The sequence below is a fragment of the Apiospora aurea genome (assembly GCF_038362705.1).
Source record: "Apiospora aurea strain CBS 24483 chromosome Unknown utg000008l_segment0_segment0, whole genome shotgun sequence".
NCBI classification, from domain to species: domain Eukaryota; kingdom Fungi; phylum Ascomycota; class Sordariomycetes; order Amphisphaeriales; family Apiosporaceae; genus Apiospora; species Apiospora aurea.
The window spans coordinates 1,130,821-1,145,981 of NW_027117395.1; the positions used below are offsets into that span (position 1 = coordinate 1,130,821).

The window sequence follows — 15,161 nt, forward strand, 5'->3', positions numbered from 1 at the left end:
CCCCCACCCACTCCACTAAATCGCACGCGACACTGCAGCACAGCAACCAGCCCAAGCCTTGCCGCAACGGGCTCCTGGGCCCAAAAAAAAAGTGATCATGGGCAGGGCATCGTCATCGTTCAATTCGCGCGATACGGAATGGTCCAGCTCGCATTGATGTTCTAATTGATTGGCCCTGTTCTCGCTTGCCCGTCCGTGTTGCAGGCGCATTTGGAGTCTGGTTGGTATTTTGTCTGTACTTCTATAGCAACTTCCTGTACTAATATCGGTGGTCGAGGATTTAGCCGCGTGTCTTCGTTATCCTGCTTCGGGTCCGCGTTACGGGTCTGTCTGTCTGGTCTCCCCGCCGTAGAGCAATGACGCCCGTACCCCAGTGACGCTCGTTACATCATTCCTCCCCCAACATGAAGCTCACAAGGTTGCCGAGCCCGTCATGGCGCCAACTTGGCTTGCAAGCCAGGCGACATGCTTCAAGCCTCCCGTCCTGCCATCGTGCCGGGCTTGCTGCGCCGCTGCAGCCACTTCCGATACAGTTTCCGACATCTTCGGCCCTGTCGAAGCGGAGACTCCCGTCATCCCACCGCTCGTACTCGACCCCCACGGTCCCGACCTCTAATGTCCTCTTCGGCCAGGCCGTTCATGAGACGCACCCACATATACTTGCGCCTGGCGAACTAACACCTGGCATAACTGCTCAAGAATACCACGACCGACGCGCACGACTGATAGCCTCTCTTCCTCCCAACTCGGCCGTCCTTCTACCCTCTGCCGAGGTCCAATTCAAGTCGGGTGCTGTCTTCCACGCTTTTCGCCAGGAGACCGCCTTCCTCTACCTCACAGGCTTCTGCGAACCGGAATCGCTTGCCCTCCTTGTCAAGACCGACAATGACTACATCTTCCACCTATGGTGCCGCCCTAAGAACCCCAAGCAAGAGCAATGGTACGGGCCGTGGAGTGGCGTTGATGCTGCTCGCGACGTATGGAACGCCGACGAGGCTGGGGATATAGGCCGTATCGAGTTCGAGCTTGGCAACGCTCTGAAGGACGTGAGCAAGATCTACACCGACGCCGAGCTGACAAAGTACGGGGTTGCCACCAAATTGGGCAATACACTTCGCAGTGCCGCGCCCAATGCAGGCTTTGCGCCTCTGAGGCCCGCCCTCAACCCCTTGCGCGCTATCAAGTCGCCTGCTGAAGTTGCTTGCATGCGCCGCGCTGGTCAGGCCTCTGGACGTGCACTTACCAATGCTATGCGGCAGCCCTGGAAGTTCGAGAAGGACCTAGCCTCCTTTCTCGAGTACGAGTATCACAAAGCAGGCCTGGAGGGGTCGGCCTACATTCCTGTCGTTGCTGGTGGACAGAAAGCTTTGCTCATCCACTACGTAATGAACAACGGACATCTGGACGAAGACGAATTTGTCCTTGTCGATGCGGGTGGGGAGTACGGTACTTATATCACCGATATCACGCGCACATGGCCCGTCAGTGGCAAGTTCTCGCCAGCTCAAAAGGACTTGTACGAAGCAGTTCTTTCAGCTCAACGGCAAAGCATTGGCCTCTGTAGGGAGAATGCAGGCACAACACTGGACAAACTACACTCGGTCACAGAAACCTTCCTGAGGGATAACCTACGACAGCTAGGGTTTGACGTGGGGGGCAACCGGATGGACACCCTCTTCCCGCATCATGTCGGCCATTATATCGGCCTTGATGTGCACGATGTACCAGGCTATTCCAGAGGCACTACTTTGAGGGAAGGTCATTGCATCACCATTGAGCCAGGCGTGTACGTGCCTGATGACGACAGATGGCCTGAGGCCTTCAGAGGCATGGGTATCAGAATTGAAGACAGTGTAATGGTGGGCGAGGAACACCCATATGTACTCACCACAGAGGCGGTAAAAGAGGTCGTCGATATCGAAGCTCTGAGGGACAGTTAGGGTTGTTTTACTAGCGTCCTGAGGAAATAACGTGAGCGAGATTTTCCAGACCGGGTAACATGGTATAAAATGAAGTACGTCTCACGAAACCCCTGTATAAGCATATAAGATTGGCGGGAGTATGATTATGCATTAGATGAAACGTACAGTGCTCAGCAAGCAAGCAAGCAGACAGCACATAGCTACAACAATAGCAAACGGGTATTTTGCTTAGGCGCACAAACCTGGCGATGCAGCTATATCGGAGCTCGGGCGGAACGAATGAACTCAGCTGGCGACATTTTGGTATCGCGGACTTTCCAACTCCCGTTCAAGTTGTGTATAGGAGGCCACTGCCATCTGCATCGGGTCGGCAAAGTTGCTAGAAGCTAGGCAGTTCCTTGAAAACAGATGCGAATACGGGCGGCCATTCACGTCACAGGCAAAACTACATAGGTCGTGACTGACGGGTTCAACGTTGGACAGCGCATGGCGACATCTGCTTTTCGTCTAACTCGAAGGGGGGATGCGTGTGAGAGATGGTGGAAGGTGTGGCAACATAAATGCATTCCCCTGCGTCATTACATTCTTTCTACATGGGTCAACAAATGGCATCACCTCGGCACGGCAAAGGTCCGCTTCATGGTCCACATTGCCGATGCCACCACGTTTGCATGCGACTATATTCGTCCAATCTATACTTAAGTAGTCGAGGACAATTGCGTATTCGATAACGCTAGCTGGAACCATTTCCCCAAGTTCTCCATTGGTATCGCGGGCCCAGCAGCAGATATATTCCAAGATGAAGTTCGATTTCGATAAGGACGTCCCCGACCTCTCCGGGAAGATCATCCTCGTGACCGGCGGCAATGTCGGTTTGGGCAAGGAAACAATCTACCAGCTAGCCAAGCACAAGCCGGCGCACATCTACCTGGCCGCGCGCAGCGCCGCCAAGGCCCAAGAGGCAATCAAGGACATCCAGCAGCGTGCGCCCGACGCGGCACCCATCACCTTCCTTGAGTGCGACTTGTCCTCATTCGACAGCATCAAGAGCGCCGCCGCCAAATTCCTCTCGCAGGCCAGCGAGCTACACATCCTCATCAACAACGCAGGCATCATGGCCTGTCCACCGGGCAAGACCAAGGAGGGCTACGAGATCCAGTTCGGCACCAACCACATGGGCCACGCGCAGCTGACCAAGCTGCTCCTGCCGACGCTGCTCAAGACGGCCGAGAAGGCCCCCGAGGGCGCTGTGCGCATCGTCAGCCTGTCGTCCATGGGCGAGGCCTTCGCCGCCAAGGACCCCTACGCCGACGCTGACACCCGGCTCAAGAGCGACCTGGCCTCGACGTCGACCTGGACCCGCTACGGCATCGCCAAGCTCGCCAACGTGCACCACTCGCGCGCCCTCGCGCAGCGCTACCCCTCGCTCCGCTGCGTCGCCGTGCACCCGGGCGCGGTGCGGACGGAGCTCACGCGCGGGCCCCTGGCCACGTACTCGGCCTTCTCCCTCGTCATGGCGCCGCTGCACTGGCTCGCCTCCTTCGCCATGACCCCCCGTGTCCGAGGGCGCCAAGAACCAGGTCTGGGCCGCCGTCAGCCCCGACGCACAGTCCGGCCACTTTTATTACCCTGTCGCCGTCGACGGCAAGGCCTCGGCGCAGGCCAAGGACGAAAAGCTGTGCGAGCAGCTGTGGGCCTGGACGGAGAAGGAGCTCGAGGCGCACAAGTGATCTCATCCCATCCTCTGCCCCCATTTCCAGGTTCCGCACATGATCCCAGTTGCCGTGCCAACTCCGTCTTGCTCACCTTCGGTTTACTTTGCGTGGTACGAAGACGAATATGCGGTAGGAGGACGCTGTTAAGCCTCTGATGTAATCAGTGTTGTAAGAAATAGAGTTGGGCTCTGTAATATATCCGTTAAAATTCCGCTTAGTGGTTGTTATCACGTATGCTCAATCTATATGCATGTAATCCATGTATACCTTGCAGGGTGACACCAAGATCAGCATGGTGAACCAACAAGACCCTGTGTTGAAATCGCACGAACGCTCCCAGCTCAACAACACCAAGCGTTACTCACTAGGCAGCAAGGGGTTATACTCGTGCACACATCTCAATTTCTTTATCTCGTAAAGTAAAGGGAATATACAACAGTGCTCGTTGACAGAACATGTGGCATCGCTAATTTAATTTGCTCCAGAATCCCTAGGTCTTCTCAGCTTGGCAAGCATAAGAAAAAGAAATAGAAAATCAAATGAAAAGCATTAAGAAGAAGAAAAAGGAGAGAAGCAGAAAGGAGGAAAACTGACGATGAGGGGAAAAAAGTAATTGCTGTTGTAAGTGCCGTCGACTTGAGCCAGTCACTTCTCTCCCCACCTCCTCCCGCCTCAATTGCGCGGTCTCCCATCATACGAGGTAGAACTCCTGGCTTCCAGAATCCAATTCCCACTGATCACATGGTGTCCCAGTCTCAATAGCGAAAGACTTTTTGATATGCCGATGGGCGAGCTTATCGCCCCAGGGCGACAGCTTACTGAGTCCCATACGACGGAACGTCTTTGCCTCACGGCCGAGCGGCCCTTCTGCCTGTTCCTCAGCCTCTTGTAGTAGGAGACCCAAGAAGTATTTTGACTCGTAGTTGGCGGTCCTGGGGCCCATAGCCACCGGGAGGTAGTAAGTATCGCACTTCTCGAAGATGCCTAAACTGTCTTCGTCAGACGCGGGACAGTCCAGATAAACATTAGTATGTTCTTCCCCTTCCAAATCCTTCTGGTCCTCCGGTCGCAAATCATTTGCCAATCCTTTGAACTTCCATTCGAAACGGCCATTAAAGAATCCCCCATCCATCTTCTTCCTGACCTCAATTCTTTGCGGGTTTCCCCGAACGCAAACATGCACCCCCTTTTCCACCCTGCCGAATGGGTTCTTCTCGTCGTACAGCTGTATATGTATCGGGTGCTCATCTACCCTAATGAGCAAATCCTTGTCTGTAACTTCGCCGTAAATGATTCCATTTCCCTCGTGTGCATCGACAGCGGTCCACGAGAAGCTCGGGGCGCGATATACCGTCGCGCGTCGTGCTAGGTTCGTGAAACTGCGGTCATGTCTATGGAAGACCGGCTCGACTCGCCAAAGCAGTTGACTAGCTAGATGAGTTTTCCAAAGACCGGCAATATAGACAGGGGTAGAGCCGTTTTTGGATTCTCCCATCTTGTCTGCCATCATTCCTGCGATACCCGATAGAGCGATAAGTTTGTCCTCCGGTTTGGTGACGGCGGTCCTTGAGTACATCTCAGCGATTCGAGTCCAGATCTCAAAGAAATTCAAATGCTCCATGTCTTTATCGGGGTCAGGAGCGCCCTGAAGCCGCTGACTTCTCAGAGACTTGCCATCTTCAATCTCCAGGGACTTGATCCTCTCTTCGGTGACAATCTTGTCGTACTTAAGCTGGAAGTTAGGCACGCCTCGCGCCTGAGACTCGTACAGGTCGCACTTGTTGCATTCCCAGGCGATTTGGTCTTTGCAGAAATGGAGGACACGGGGGGCCATCAATCGTTCTTGTAGCACCCAACCTCTAGTGTTGACCGGCGCGGCATTCACCATTTTCTCCCAACGTGAAACGTCGACCAGCACACATCTTCGAAGATTGCTTCTCCGTGTCGGGGATTCATGTGTATGGGAGCTTGGCAAATCCTGACTTCCAGATGGCAGAAGTCCTTCTTGTTTCTTCGAAGACCTCGAAGACCTCCCTTTCCACGAAAGAACCCCCCGCCTCAGAATCAGCCGAATCCAGGATAGGCAACCTATGGTCGGTTCGGATCGTCCCAATAACTCAACGGGCCTTATCATGCTTCTGGGAGTTACACTCGCACCAGGTAAGCCGTTGATATTCAAGCTGATTTCATCTGCCCACAGATGGCTTCTCTGTCGGGATTTGAAAAGCCCCCTGCGCTGTTTTCCGACGCTGTGGCAGATATGTTCAGATACGATTCACTGTATACTCGAAACATCTCCCTTGACTCTCTCTTCCAGTCGTCGTAGGCCTCGTTGTCCTTGTTGTCTAATCCGTCCCGTGCTTGGATAATACAGAGTGAGTCAATCCAGATGTATCTAACGGAAGGAATACGCGCCGCAAAGTCGACTGCCTGGCGGAACGTCAAGGTCAAATGACCGATGCGCATCCCTTCTCCGGTGTAAGTAAGAAGCGTGTCCATCGTAAGCCTAGGGGGATTGACGTAGCCAAACTGTTGGGCGTTGCCCCAGCAATGACTCAACGTAACGTATCTGTCGCTTCCTCCTTTTCGGGCTTCGCTCGCAGACACAACCTTCAACTTGATGTCATCTAGATCACTCGGCCGTCGAAACAAAGGTTTCATTTGGGCAACCGTACCCGATGCTTCGGTCGATGGAGATCGCATGATGTCGGCCATTTCCACCTTCTCAGGTTTCAACGGGCTTAGGTCAATCAGTCTCGTTGGAAAATAAGGACTCGCCTTATGCTTTGGAATACAATCATGATGGTTATTGCAGTCGTTTATCCATTCAACTGCAAGGGCGAAGCACTCGTCAGACTCCGTGCTGTCTGACATTGGGGTCGTGAAATGAGGTTGGTGCTCAAATGCTGTGTGATCGCACGTACTATCAGTCGCTATGTTATGTTCGAGCTACATGGATGTGAAGACGTACACGCTTCTTGTAGGACGAAGGTTTGCTTGATCCTCAGCTTGCCTTGTTGTAAGTTGTAATTCAGACGATACAATTCGGGCTTTTCCTCGTTGTCCACGACGAAAAGTGAAGCGTCAATGGAGATTTCTTTCTCTGTTTGCTCATATCCCAGGCTTCGTCTCCTGTCTTCGTATAGGGAGTAGATTGGTCTACAGACCTGGCATCCTGACTTTCCAGCGCTTCGGAGTTGAGCGGGCGCTTGGTCTTGGTGATAGTACAAGTTGTACGTTCCCTTCCAAACTCGGCCGTCCTGGCCGCGCAAGTTCTTCCAGCATGTTGCACACAACATTGGACTTCTTGTTGGCCCAGATTGACTGCCAACTTGGCTGCTCGTAATGGCAAAGATGATTGTATTATCGAACCAATCTATAGAATACACCGGGGAGAACTTGGTCTACTTCAACTCAGAGTCCTCCAACATTCATACCCCTTTCTAGTCTAGACTTATGCAGTCAGCCCTTCAACGCGACTCTTTACTTTGTTACATCTGTATATATGACTGCACCCATACTTCGACTGGATTGAGACGAATAGAAACCATGCCTCAGTTTCCCCGCCCTTGTCGGCCTGTTGAGAAATGATGCTACCACACAGTCCTAACGACATCGGTCTGTATGCAGCATTTGCTGCATAATCGCGAGTTGGCAGCCTGTGATTGGTGGGACCAAACATGCCTCTCATCATTGCAATCCCGTCCACCCGAAGATCTTGGGAAGTGCTAACCTCATGTGCCAGTAGGGTTGGATCTGGTATTACCCCAGCCTTGTCATTTTTTGGAATTCTCGCTCGTTCCATTGACCAAGGAAAACATCGATGCGGTGGCTTCCACAAGGACTCGGGCAGTGCATTCTCTAGTGTTGCCTGGACAGTCTGCCTAGCCAGTCAACCAACCAGCCAGCCATGCGTGTGATGAATGAGTTGGTCATCCGGCAAGCTGACGGTGGCTGCCTATTGACTGTTACCAACGCGACCTGGCCCGACCCCTCTTTCAATTTAATGTATAAGTAACACTCCCGACTTCAAATGTGATTCGAAGTTGGATGTCAAACACGCAGCCCTATCATTCACTCGAACAATCACGATTTAGCAATGACGACTGAATTCAACCTCGACGGCTTTGATAGCCCCGTTCCTGTTACGATTCATCCAGGCGCATCCAGTAGGACTCTGACCAAAGAGCACGTCCTGGGCTTCAAGGGGTTCGCCGACTGGAAAGCCCAATTAGGCAACAGCTTGAGAATACAGCACACTGATAAGGAACACACATTCTACGGCAAGCCAGCCAGCCTCAAGTCCGTGGAGATCCAGTCGGTGGATTGGTTCGGTCCCAATGTTGGTTTCATGAAGACCAAGCCGGTCATCGTGAGTGACGATGGAAGAGAGATACCAGGCATCTGCTTCCTTCGTGGAGGCTCCGTGGCTGTCCTCATTATTCTACGACCCAGGGACGCCAGGGAGGAGCGGATGGTTGTCATGACCGAGCAACCACGAGTCCCGGCTGGAAGTCTATCTTTCATGGAGATCCCAGCTGGAATGTTGGACACGTCAGACAACTTTGCTGGGAAGGCAGCTAAGGAGATTGAGGAAGAAGTAGGGCTCAAGATCCCTCACTCCGAGTTGCTAGATTTGACGCAGTTGGCTCTTTCCAAGGCGACTCGCAACCCAGAAGGCCTGCTGGATGCTATGTATCCAAGCCCTGGAGGTTCAGATGAATTCATCACCATCTACCTCTGGGAAAAGGAGCTTGATCGACAAGAGATCGAAGATCTTCGGGGTAAACTCACCGGCATCAAGACCCAGGGCGAAATGATTACTCTGCGCCTAATTGAGTACGAGGCGCTATGGAGGGAATGTGCTCGCGACGCAAAGACTCTCGCCGCTTGGGCACTGTATGAGGGGCTGAACCGCGATGGTACGTTGAAGAGGAGTTTGAAGAGACAGCTCACAGGCCTGTCATCCGATGGAACCACTGAGGAGATGCCAACAGCTCGAGGGAGGAGGAGGTTCCAGAAGTAAGCAGGCAACACTGCCTGCTTTTGTCCAGAAAACGAGCTTCATCATATGATGCGATTGTATTGCGAACAGGTGTTTTAGGACAGCTTATTGTTTGAATCCGCTATACTTGAGTTGGGGTCAAGGCTTGGACCAAAAGCAAGAACATGGGTACACTTGGGGATCGAAAGTCATATAGTGACATCGCTCTGCTGCTTTCCTCGTTTCCGCTAGCCGATCAACTCTTATGCGCTGTTGGGCTAAGTCGCCCACAGCTAAAATAACATTTTGGCAGGTTTCTAGAACTGAGCTACGTCGAGAGTGCTGTAAATACAATGTACTTACAATGCGATATACCGGCCAGTGTGGTGAGCAATTCTCCACAGCGCAGCCAGAGGGTACTTAAGTATGCATACATTTGCTTATAGTACTCTGCTAATACCTATGCCACATGACGCGATCCAACCTACTTTATGATAAGGCCTAGATGAATTACCTAAAGATAGAGGCCTTCCTCTACGAACAATTATTGCAGTCAGGGTCCGGGTCATTCTTCCAAGTCCTCTTGGCAACACCCCTCGCAACACGACTGGATGTACAAGGCTCCAGCTCGAGCACCAGTACAACGTTCTCTTCGCCCTGCTTCAAGTAAGCTCCCGGCAAGGATAACTCCTGCTGTGGTCCGACAGCCCAGTGCCTTCCCAAGTTATGGCCATTCACGAACACCACGCCCTTGACGCCGCCGGGCAGCTGTAAGAACGTGTCGGCCGCCGCGCCCGAATTGGACGTCGTGAAGGTGCCCCGATACCACACCGGCGGCCCATTTGCCGCGACCGTCCCTCCTCCTCCACCTGGAGAGACAGCAGGCGCCTCGTCGAGCAGGAAGTTGTAGTGGTTCCACGTACCACCCGACAACCGCGTCCCGCCCATGCTAACATCACCCAGTATCCCCTTAGTCTGGTCCGAGAAGCTGTTGTCGGCGCGCCCCAGGTTCTCGACCAACAGCCAGAGCTTGTCGCCGCGCGCTGCTGCTGGACAGGTCATCGAACATGCCGAGCACGGGCGTCAGGGCGAAGTCCGACACCGTCATGCGCGGCGGCGTGGACGGCACGGCGGGCACGCCCGCGACGCGCTTCGCGATGGCGTTGCGGAAGGCCGTGTAGATCTGCGCGGGGCGGCCGGTCTCGTCGAGCGGGGCGCCGTCGTTCGTGTACAGCTTCATGCCCGGGAAGCTCGTCTTGGAAATGTCGGCCAGCGCCCTGAGGTAGTTCTTGTCGTTTCCCGCGTAACCGTACTCGTTCTCGACCTGGACCATGAGAATGGGGCCCCCGTTCGTGACGAGGTACGGCTTGACTTGTGCGCCCACCTGCGCCATGTACCCAGACGTCGCGTTCAGGAACAGCTGGTTGTTCGAGCGGATCTTGACCCCCGAGAGCTGCGAGACCCACCCGGGGATGTTGCCCCAGTCGCGCTCGGCGCACTCGTAAGGACCCGGCCGCAGCACGGCTTTGAGGCCGGCGTCCTGGATCTCCTGGAACCACGCCGCGAGGTCGTTGCGTTCGGTGAAGTTAAACTTGCCCGGGTACTTCTCGATGTCCTGCCAGTACACGTAAGACAGGATGGTGTTCAGCCCCATCGCCTTGGCCATCTGCAACCGCTGGCCCCAGTAGGCCTTCGGCACGCGTTGGGGGTCGATCTGGCCGCCAATGATCTGGTGCTCCTGGCCGTTGATGTCGAAGGAATTCTTGTCCCACGAGAACGTGCCGCTGCCGCTTGGTGCGGCTGAGGTCGCAGTTGATGTGAGAGGCTGCGGTACGCTTGTGCTCGCTGGGGCGCTTGCTGGTGGCTTTGCCGACGTAGTCTGGACTGACCCTGTACGAAGCGTCAGTATTGCCCCGAAAGAATGCCATGATTACCCGATGCTCACGAGGTAATTGAAGACTTACCTACTATACACTGCGAATACCACTCGTTCTGGTACGTACAGACAGTGCCGGACACACATGTCGTCTGCCCTGTCCACCCCTGGCCACCACATTGACCCCACATGCTTTGCTGGGCCGGTGCACCAGTCGCCAGGACGGCAAGGAATCTGGTGTCCATCTTCATTCTTAGACACGAAGAATCGAGAAGAACTCGACGGCCCATGTAAAGTTGCCGGCAAAAACTCTTGAATGAACTGGGCCGTGGTCCAAGTAGATAGCAGTAGGACTTCCCTTCTTATATCCTTCTAGTCATGCATTCCCCCCTCTTCTCCTGTCAGGTTCGACCAAGTGCTTAACTTGATAAATCGTACAACTCCATCAGGCACCGAGACTGGCTCGCGGATGAATACCAACTACGACCTTGAGGTCGTATTGATGGCGTGGAAGCTATGCGGGGTGTCAGGACGGCAGGATAAACGGATCCCTCAAATCGACAAGCATTTCACCACCAATAACAAGAGGCAGTAATGGCAATAGTCGCGTTTTCCGCCTGCATGATTCGAGCGTTAAATTGCCCGAGGTCAAGCTGCATTGCAACATCAGATCGGGAATTCAATATGTCATAAAGCACCAATGTCGATTTCCGATCTCGTAATGTACGATGTAGGCCGCATCTGGGTATTGTATTTATGGGTAAATACGATCTGGTGATTATGAGTTGTATGATGGTCTCAGGCGATGGATACAATTATCCAACGCTGACTGTTTTCCTCATGACTGTAGAGGCTATAGCAGAATTCGATTACGTGACCTGGGATAGTAGTTGTGTCAACTCCTATTTTAGGTCATAATATGTAGCCAGCGAGAAAAACAGGTGTATGTGTCACGTGTATCGTCTGAAAAGATAAGACAAGAGATCATGCAGTGCCAAAATAAGCAATCAAGTCCATCTAGGTGACCAGGCCTTCAAGCCTGAATGGTCCTATGTCAGGAAAGGGCCAAAAAGCGGAAGCGTCCCTCCGTAATCCAGGATTGGGTCTGACCCTGAGCTGCCATAGTTAGTGATCAGTTCAGTTATGTGTGATGATCTTAACCATTTGATTCAGCTAAGAATATAACTTGCCAAGAACAGTGATAAACATGTCACGTAATAGGACTATAAATACAAGAGTCGAGAAAGGGGGTAACCTGAACCTAAGCCGGCCCTGTGCTCAACAAAAGGGGTTGGCACATTTATTGTACAGATAGCCATGAAATAAGCAACATAAATCAGAGACGGTCCATTTCTCTCTCTAATTTTGCAGGGGGTAAACAGGAATACTATGCTTAGGACAGTTGCGCAACACCATCTTTAGAGACCGGTAAAGGATGAGAACTACCAGCTATCTCTTGAATAGAAAGAGAAGAGACGAGCGCCAGGATTTTCAAAATCAAGATACCTACAAATAGTCAGCCTGCTCCATAGTGAAACTTTACCCGGGTATTGCATGCGGGAGGTGGCTTTGCTATCCTAGGGTGTTTTCTTTTGCTTCCTCCCCTTTTGTTTCCACTGTGTTTTTGGAAACCGAGTAAGCCACTGAAGCGTCAGGGGCGAAATACGGCAAAGAGTTTCTCTGAATATACATGATGATAAATAAAATAAGACATGATCTTGGTTACATGTGAGATCGTACTGTGATTTTGGCCTGTAGAGGAAGCCCTAGCTACTATAGTGCTGTATCCTTGTTCCGCATGGCCTAGAGCTATCTGTTGCACACCGGCCTCACTAAAAAAAAGACCAAAGAATAGATTGTATGTTGAGGGTCTATAGATGGCTGAATGTACACAGAACATCTCCGCTGACTGGCATAGGGCAACGAAGGAGCATACATAGCAGCCATCTTTACACGAGGGCCTACCCGGACTTAGGGATGCTTGGATGTGCATTTGACAAGTCAAGATTTGCCGTTCTAAACATAATATTTTCATGTTACACAATTACGCACTAAATATGATTCACTTTGCGGGTTCTGTCGTACTCTAGAAAGACAGGGGGGCTTCGCTTTGCCGGTCCGAACTGTCGTGAGAAGCTCGGGCCGTATAACGTTTGACGACGCGGCAGTGAAGAGCCGGTTTTGAGGATTTCAGGTCAGACAGGACAACATTACATCTATGCGTGGCTTTTCACCGCCTCTCCGGAATTGCGGTCTGGCAAACCACAGATGTTGCAAGAGGCTGTATGGTCAATGACCCAGTGGCCCCTCTACGGGGAAGAACTTACGTGTGAAAGCCGCTCTTCGAGGCCTACAGTTAGTTGATGAACATAATGCCTCCATGAGGTAACAAAAGAGGTGTGCACATGTTGTTGAGGCGCATTGCTACATTGAGGCAGTCGTCAGCCACGGCTTATGTTTTTCAACGTTACGGTGAAGTGGGAGAAGCAGATCTGTACGTGGCTGACCGAGACAAAACAGTTGGCGCCGCCGCAAGAGCAATCAGATGTGGCGTTCCGTATAACATGTTACACGTCTCGCTGACTGGTTGACGTCCGTACGAGCGGGAAACATAGATACGCGGGCAGGATTCGGATGTAGTCAGAACTCTATCTCCACCGGGCCGACGGGACAGTAGCAGCGGTACAGCCAGACGAGATAAAACAAACCAGTCGTATGCGCGTGCAAGAATGGCAATAGCTTGAGTCGCGGAGTCGTGTGGACGTCATGTATGTCTGAATTATCGTCCCCGTATTCGAGTCGGCAAACCAAACATTGGTGATGGTTTCATTGTAGTGCGGCTAAACATGCCCAAACTCTTTGCTTTTCGGTTCGCAGGCTGGCAAGGACGGCAAGCTGGTTGGTGGGGGCGGGGACGAATGCAGTGTCCCCCTAACCTAGGAAAACAGGTGGCACTTACCTAAGGTAAGGTACGGAGTGCGGAGTACCTGCCTAACGATTGGTCTAGACGCCACTACCGATCAAATAGTTCAACGTTGGTTTGCCCTTTCTCCATTTTTGGGCACGACGACATACTAGTAGGACGGAGTCTGACTGTAGCGATGTACAAAACGCGCATACATGTGCGTATTGCATTAATCGTGGTAACTCCCGGAATATTGCGTAACGCCATACAAAAAGCGTTTTCTACGTATATACTGCATCGATAATGCAATACATCAAGGTTTACTAGTTATCCGGTCTTCCTACTAGGCAGCTCTCGCCGTCGGGGTCATCGTCGAATCATCGTCGAAAGTCATCGTCGAGGGGTTAAAGGGTCAGCAAAGGGTCACAGGGTCATCGTCGGAAAGTACTACTGGTTATCGCCAACGTGGTATCCTAAGCGCTGTTTTCTACGCAATAACGTGAAATGCACATACTGCAATATACGCATACCGCGTTACGCAAAACGCATTCGTACATCGCTATCAACAGGTAGCATGGCAAGACTGGGGCTACATTGGCAACCCAAATGTGACAAAAGTATGTATTAACGCTCACCGTAAGGTAACTGCTAGAGGCGCAGGTGGTGAGTGAGTTGCTTGCTATCGCCCCGACACCAATTGGCGGTTTCGGGAAAAGGAGACGAGACGTGCAAACGCGCCCACAGGATTTCGAAGCTACGGGCTCGGGAAGTTATAGCAGCCCGGGAGCCCGAGACCAACTGGAACTAAACCTGTCAGTTCCTCCCTCATTGGGCCAGGCGGCCCACAAACCCGGGTAGTTGTGGGTCGGCTTGCCGGATCGAAAAAGGCTCCCTCGAATCATTCCACTTTGGAATTTCGACACTTTCTTGTTGGGCTTGCCGGGGCCAGACCCAGGGCTTAGTACCGAGCTGAGTTGCTATGCATTTGCGGTCTTCGGGGCATTTCTTTCAGCTTCTGACAGGAGAGCTAGCTGGTTGATCATACCATCTATACTATCCATACGACGTGATGTTCGCCAACTGTTGCATAGGTTGTTCTTGATCTTTTCAGCCAAGTGCGACGTGATGAGCCTTTGGCCTGATCTGTGACATATCGCTTCAGCGTTGGCGGTTCCCTGATTTTTAAAGTTAGGCTTTGGCTTGCAGCTGTACGACTTACATACGCCCCGAAGGCACGGATCCTATGCGACGATAGTTTCACAGTTTCACCAGAAGCACCAGTGCTGTTTCTGGCCATGGCTCCCATCTTTGCCAAAAATATGTACGTCCTGAGCACTATGGACTCATGCTAGTGTATATGAGTATATACAAGTGAAGCAGGCAGGCATCAAAGCTGCTCGCCATCACGAAGAGAAAACGAGACAACCGATTCAACGTCGATCTTCGCGTCGAGTGGTCATGATTACAGCAATTATCTGCAAGTTTTGCTGGGGGAAGCTCTCTTTCCCTAGTGGACATGCACCCTTGATTCTAGAAGCCCCTAACCCCTATGAGATTGGGGCCGCTTCTCCCATCCCATGTTCAAACGCGCACTAAGTAGGCTAGCTCGCCCTATGGGAGCTTCTGTGGCAATATTTCGAGGGTATCGACTTTCTGACTGCTTACGCCTGGAAATGCAATCCTCCCGACGTCTCTGGTTGCGTGGTCATGTACCACTTTGAATTGCAAGATATCGTTTCTTCCCGTTACGCTTTTACGT

At 52.3% G+C, this 15,161-nt stretch overlaps 7 protein-coding genes across 7 annotated transcripts; 3 read left to right on the plus strand and 4 right to left on the minus strand.

The window, feature by feature from the left end:
* Positions 1 to 404: 404 nt before the first annotated feature.
* Positions 405 to 1,940, plus strand: PG986_011840 (Intermediate cleaving peptidase 55; the record flags this gene model as incomplete). The annotated part of the gene is made up of 1 exon (XM_066848062.1): positions 405 to 1,940. One exon carries the CDS (start codon positions 405 to 407, stop codon positions 1,938 to 1,940), a length of 1,536 nt encoding a protein of 511 aa, XP_066694758.1.
* Positions 1,941 to 2,721: 781 nt separating this feature from the next.
* On the plus strand, positions 2,722 to 3,652 carry PG986_011841 (uncharacterized protein; the record flags this gene model as incomplete). The annotated part of the gene is made up of 2 exons (XM_066848063.1): positions 2,722 to 3,480; positions 3,533 to 3,652. 2 exons carry the CDS (start codon positions 2,722 to 2,724, stop codon positions 3,650 to 3,652), a joined length of 879 nt encoding a protein of 292 aa, XP_066694759.1.
* Positions 3,653 to 4,328: 676 nt separating this feature from the next.
* PG986_011842 (HET-domain-containing protein) lies at positions 4,329 to 5,525 on the minus strand (the record flags this gene model as incomplete). Its single annotated transcript, XM_066848064.1, has 1 exon — positions 4,329 to 5,525. One exon carries the CDS (start codon positions 5,523 to 5,525, stop codon positions 4,329 to 4,331), a length of 1,197 nt encoding a protein of 398 aa, XP_066694760.1.
* Positions 5,526 to 5,812: 287 nt separating this feature from the next.
* PG986_011843 (uncharacterized protein) lies at positions 5,813 to 6,936 on the minus strand (the record flags this gene model as incomplete). The annotated part of the gene is made up of 2 exons (XM_066848065.1): positions 5,813 to 6,543; positions 6,609 to 6,936. 2 exons carry the CDS (start codon positions 6,934 to 6,936, stop codon positions 5,813 to 5,815), a joined length of 1,059 nt encoding a protein of 352 aa, XP_066694761.1.
* Positions 6,937 to 7,736: 800 nt separating this feature from the next.
* Positions 7,737 to 8,663, plus strand: PG986_011844 (uncharacterized protein; the record flags this gene model as incomplete). The annotated part of the gene is made up of 1 exon (XM_066848066.1): positions 7,737 to 8,663. The coding sequence occupies one exon, from the start codon at positions 7,737 to 7,739 to the stop codon at positions 8,661 to 8,663; it is 927 nt and encodes a 308-aa protein (XP_066694762.1).
* A 492-nt stretch (positions 8,664 to 9,155) lies between these two features.
* On the minus strand, positions 9,156 to 9,569 carry PG986_011845 (uncharacterized protein; the record flags this gene model as incomplete). Its single annotated transcript, XM_066848067.1, has 1 exon — positions 9,156 to 9,569. The coding sequence occupies one exon, from the start codon at positions 9,567 to 9,569 to the stop codon at positions 9,156 to 9,158; it is 414 nt and encodes a 137-aa protein (XP_066694763.1).
* Positions 9,570 to 9,591: 22 nt separating this feature from the next.
* PG986_011846 (uncharacterized protein) lies at positions 9,592 to 10,748 on the minus strand (the record flags this gene model as incomplete). The annotated part of the gene is made up of 2 exons (XM_066848068.1): positions 9,592 to 10,511; positions 10,625 to 10,748. The coding sequence occupies 2 exons, from the start codon at positions 10,746 to 10,748 to the stop codon at positions 9,592 to 9,594; spliced, it is 1,044 nt and encodes a 347-aa protein (XP_066694764.1).
* Positions 10,749 to 15,161: the final 4,413 nt, after the last annotated feature.